Source organism: Octopus bimaculoides, chromosome 18, assembly GCF_001194135.2.
Source record: "Octopus bimaculoides isolate UCB-OBI-ISO-001 chromosome 18, ASM119413v2, whole genome shotgun sequence".
Classification (NCBI taxonomy): domain Eukaryota; kingdom Metazoa; phylum Mollusca; class Cephalopoda; order Octopoda; family Octopodidae; genus Octopus; species Octopus bimaculoides.
In genome coordinates this window covers 16012677-16017743 of record NC_068998.1, presented here as the reverse complement: position 1 = coordinate 16017743, position 5067 = coordinate 16012677, and the positions used below count along the sequence as shown (strand labels likewise).

The following is a 5067-nucleotide window of genomic DNA, read 5'->3' as shown; positions in this document are numbered from 1 at the left end:
TATATATATATATATATATATATCATCATCTATCGTCATCATCATCATCGTTTAACATCCATCTTCCATGCATGCATGGGTAGGACATATATATATATGTATGTATGTATGTATATATATTTATGTGTGTGTATCATTGTGTCTGTGTTTGTCACCCCATCACCACTTGACAACCAGTGTTGGTGCGTTTACATACCTGTAACTTAGCAGTTCAGCAAAAGAGACCAACAGAATAAGTATTAGGCTTAATTAATATGTCCTGGGGTTGAGTTGTTCAAGTAAAACAGCTCAAGGTGGTGCTCCAGCATGGCCACAGTCAAATGACTGAAACAAGTAAAAGAATAAAAGAATGAAAGAATTAAATGAATCTTGCCTTTAGATTGAGGAATTTCCCTCCACACAGCATGCAGTCTAACAGAGACAGATCTTCTGGAAACACCAGATTTTCATAAGGCCCAGCTATCAAAAAGCAAAACAGAAAGAAATATCCAACAATTTAGTTACTTCTACTACAACAACAAATAATCCTTTCTGTTATAGGCATAAGGTGGAGGCACAATGGCCCAGTGGTTAGAGCAGCGGACTCGCAGTCATAGGATCGCGGTTTCGATTCCCAGACCAGGCGTTGTGAGTGTTTATTGAGCGAAAACACCTAAAGCTCCAGAAGGCTCCAGCAGGGGATGGTGGCGTACCCTGCTGTACTCTTCCACCACAACTTTCTCTCACTCTTACTTCCTGTTTCTGTTGTGCCTGTAATTCAAAGGGTCAGCCTTGTCACACTGTGTCATGCTGAATATCCCCGAGAACTACGTTAAGGGTACATGTGTCTGTGGAGTGCTCAGCCACTTGCACGTTAATTTCACGAGCAGGCTGTTCCGTTGTTCGGATCAACTGGAACCCTCGACGTCGTAAGCGATGGAGTGCCAACAACAATAGGCACAGGCCTGAAAATTTTGGGGAGGGTATAAGTTGATTACATCCACTCCAGTACTCAACTGACACTTAATTTATCGACCCTGAAAGGATGAGAGGCAAAGTTGACCTCAACGGAATTTGAACTCAGAACGTAGTCGCAAAGAAATACTGCTAAGCATTTTGCCCGGCATGCTAACAGTTCTGCCAGCTTGCTGCCTTACTACAACAAATAATGGTTCCAAATTTTGGCACAAGGCCAGCAATTTTAGGATAGGGGTACAGTCGATTGCATTGACCCCAGTGCTCAACTGGTACTTATTTTATCATCCTGGAGAGGATGAAAAGCAAAGTTGACATCAGTAGCATTTGAACTCAGAGTATGAAGGACAAAATTCTACCAAGCATTTTGTCCAGCATGCTAATGGTTCCACCAGCTTGCTGTCTTAATGATGATAATAATAATAATAATAATAATAATAATAATAATAATAATAATAATAATAATAATAATAATAATAATCCTTTCTACTAAAGGTACAAGGCCTGAAATTTTGGGGGAAGGGGCTAGTTGATTACACTGACCCCAATGTTTCACTGGTACTTAATTGATACCAACCTGGCTGAAACCACCTCTGGCTCTGTAGTACAAATGTTTTGTTTTCAAAAGCTCTGAATTAAAATCTTCCACCAAACCTTAGTTACAATTTATGTTCCTAACACTAACTTAATGATAACTAAGCTATTTTACTAAATTCTTTGTTATATTTAAAATTAGTTGAAAGAAACACAGAGCATCTCAACAGAAATATGGTAACAAAAGGGTTAATGACGATTTTACCTTCCATTCTTCCTAGGGTCAATAATTACTTAGTGGGGAAGGAGAGCCCCAAGCAAGTTACTTACAGTTTGTCCTCAAAAATTTGTGACATTACACTCTTCCACAAATACCATTCTTTTATTTTTTTGCTGGTTTCAGTCATTTGACTGTGACCATGCTAGAGTACCTTACTCTAGAACAGGAGCCGATAAACTTATTATATCACTAACCCCTTCATAGAATCAACGTTAACTTATTGAACCCCCATTATATAAATGTCTTAAATAAAATTCAAAAGACTAATTAATAAAAAATTTCTTGATTTTAAAATGATAATTCCTTTGTTCTTTTGTGTCATTACCAGTTTTTAATAAGAAATATTTAAAGAAATTTAATGAAAATACTTGAAAAAAATTGATAAAGAGCAATAAAAATTCAGTTATGTTATATTGATATAGTCAGGAAATTTAATGCTTATCGACTCCTTGGATGATCACATAGATGCCACACACACCCCGAGGTCAATACTGACCACTTTACCAACTTCTACTCTAGACCAATTTTATTTAACTTTCTAGAGTTCCCCACCCACTTTGCCAGTTCACCATCTTGATTTTCACCTTCAGTCAAATACTATGAGAAAATAGAAGTCTTGTATTATTACATAATACATCACATTCTTCTGTATTTCCAGTCCATGCTGAACTGCACATTAGCTCATCTTTGAATAGTTCTAGTTGCATGTCTGTTTTTCTATGAGTTGTTTCTAGCTTTTCACTCAACTCTTTTTTTTTTGTTTGTTTTTGGAGAAAGCAATATCTATATTTATCCTATATCTTCTGTTATTACTCTTCTTACAAAGCAATGTAACTATTTTCAAAAGCAAAAAGAAATAAAGAAGAAAAATGGGAGAGAATAATTGACTTCAGTACTTCATTGGTACTTTATTTATTGACCCCTAACCACATGCAAAGCAAAATTGATTATAGCAGGATTTGAACTCAGAGAAGAGTTCTGCCAAATTGCCATCTGTTGCATAACACTAACATCTTTAAACCAATTTAACATGAGTGTCCATACATGTTTGCCTTTCCTTATTCCTGTTGAGTAGTTAAAATTTCTAAAACCCTACATTCGCCTTCTCTCATCCTAACAGAGTAGTAAAAATCCCTACATGTTTTGCCTACCCTTATTACTGTAAGGTTGGTCAAATAGAGAACCAATAAGTAAAATATTTGAAGCATTTTCATCCTCATCATCATCATCATCATCATCATCATCGTTAACATCTACTTTCCATGCTGGCATGGGTTGGACAGTTTGACATGGAGCTCGCTAGCAGGGAGCCATTCAAACCCCAACTATCTGTTGTGGCATGGTTTCTACAGTTGGATGCCCTTCCTGCTGCCAACTACTTAACAGAGTGTGCTGGATGCTTTTTACATGAAACCAGCATGGGTATGTTTACGCAGCACTGGCACGGGTGCTTTTTAAGTGGCACTGGCACCTGAAAGGACAAGACTATATGTGTGGAAGACAGTGATTTTACTTAGTTTGACATGTCTTATCAAGTACAGCAAATCACCACAAATCACAGTCCCTTGTCATTTCCTCAGTGAGGCCCAGCAAAGATCCTTTCTCACCACCTTGTCCCATGTCTTCCTAGGTCTACCCCTTCTACAGGTACCCTCCACAATTAGAGCTCAACATTTAAAAACTTGAACAACATTGCTACTCACTAAATGGTGTGGGAGTCCGAACTGATCCTTGAAAGTATTTTACTTCACCTGCTGAAATATAACCATCAGTAGAAGATTTTTCACATTTCCTACAAACACAACAAAATATTGATCCATTATGATAAAATAAAATAAAATAAAAGATGGGCAAGTGGTTGTTAATGGCATCAAAACATTTATAAAAGATTTATACAGAAATATAAATGCAAATGGCAGTGCCCCAGCATGGCCACCCTCAGACTGAAACTATCAAAAGACAAAAGACAAATGAGTATAAATATATATTTCTTTACTGCACACAAGGGGCTACACACAGAGTGGACAAACAAGGACAGACAAAGGGATTAAGTCGATTATGTCGACTCCAGTGCATAACTGGTACTTATTTAATCAACCCCCAAAAGGATGAAAGGCAAAGTCAACCTCGGCAGAATTTGAACTCAGAATATAACGGCAGACGAAATACCACTAAGCATTTCGCCCGGTGTGCTAACAATTCTGCCAGCTCGCTGCCTTAATGAGTATAAATATAATTAAGCAAAAATCAGGTAAGCAAAAAGTTCATAGTAATTCTTCATAGATAGGTAGATACCCTGAAAGTTCATAGTCTAATATCACAGATAAAAGATCTGTTATATGCCTTTGTGACATATTCTTAGCTATTATGATAAACAATACTTATAAACAGCAACACAATCTTCAGATTTTGCTATAAATACAAACCAAATTTAAGAATTGATTTCTTAAAGATAGAATACAGCTTTAAGACTTTGTCATTAACCTTTTTGATACCAACCCGCTTCAGACCACCTCTGGCTCTACCATACCGGCTTTTGATTTAAAGTGATCTAAATTAAAACCTTTCGTTAAAATTTCGTGTTGATTTGTGTTCCAGTAACTTAGCAGTTCAGCAAAAGAGATTGATAGAATATGTACCAGGCTTTAAAAATTTTTATTTTAAATGTAATGGGGTCGATTCATTTGACTAAAATTCTTCAAGGTGGTGCCCCAGCATGGCCACAGCCTAATGACTGAAACAATTAAAAAACTATAGGGGTAGTATAGTGGTCTGTCACACGGAAGACCAGGGTCATGCAGGAGACCAGGTTCACGTAGAAGACCAGGGTCACACTGGAGACGAGGGTCACGCTGGAGACCAAGCTTTGATTCCCCACCAGGGAGGCACATATTTTCACTGGCAGTGCCCCAACATGGTCACAGCATTAGGGTTGAAACATGGCACCCATGCCAACGTCGTCTCCCTCATTGGACACGAAACTCGGCTTGCGAAGACTTATTGGGGCAAGCGAAAGCGAAATTGTGATGGCACCTGTGCCCAGCGTCGCCTTTCTGGCACTTGTGCCTGTGGCATGTGTAATGGACTTTCGAGCGAGATCGTTGCCAGTGCCCCTGGACTGGCTCTTGTGCGGGTGGCACATAAAATACACCATTTTGAGCGTGGCCGTTGTCAGTACCGCCTGACTGGCCTTTGTGCCGGTGGCACGTAAAAAGCACCCACTACACTCTCTGAGTGGTTGGCGTTAGGAAGGGCATCCAGCTGTAGAAACTCTGCCAAATCAGAATGGAGCCTGGTGT

At 38.6% G+C, this 5067-nt stretch overlaps 1 protein-coding gene across 5 annotated transcripts in view; it reads right to left on the bottom strand.

Moving 5' to 3' along the window:
- LOC106871185 (leucine-rich repeat-containing protein 63) overlaps positions 1-5067 on the bottom strand; it is a 90622-nt gene that overhangs the window by 56558 nt on the left and 28997 nt on the right. For all 5 annotated transcript variants that reach the window (XM_014917518.2, XM_014917520.2, XM_014917521.2 and 2 more), the window contains exons 3-4: positions 3472-3560; positions 374-459 (exon numbers count right to left, since the gene is read on the bottom strand). In XM_014917518.2, the coding sequence (XP_014773004.1) occupies positions 374-459; positions 3472-3560 (175 nt within the window). The remainder of the gene's footprint in view (positions 1-373; positions 460-3471; positions 3561-5067) is intronic.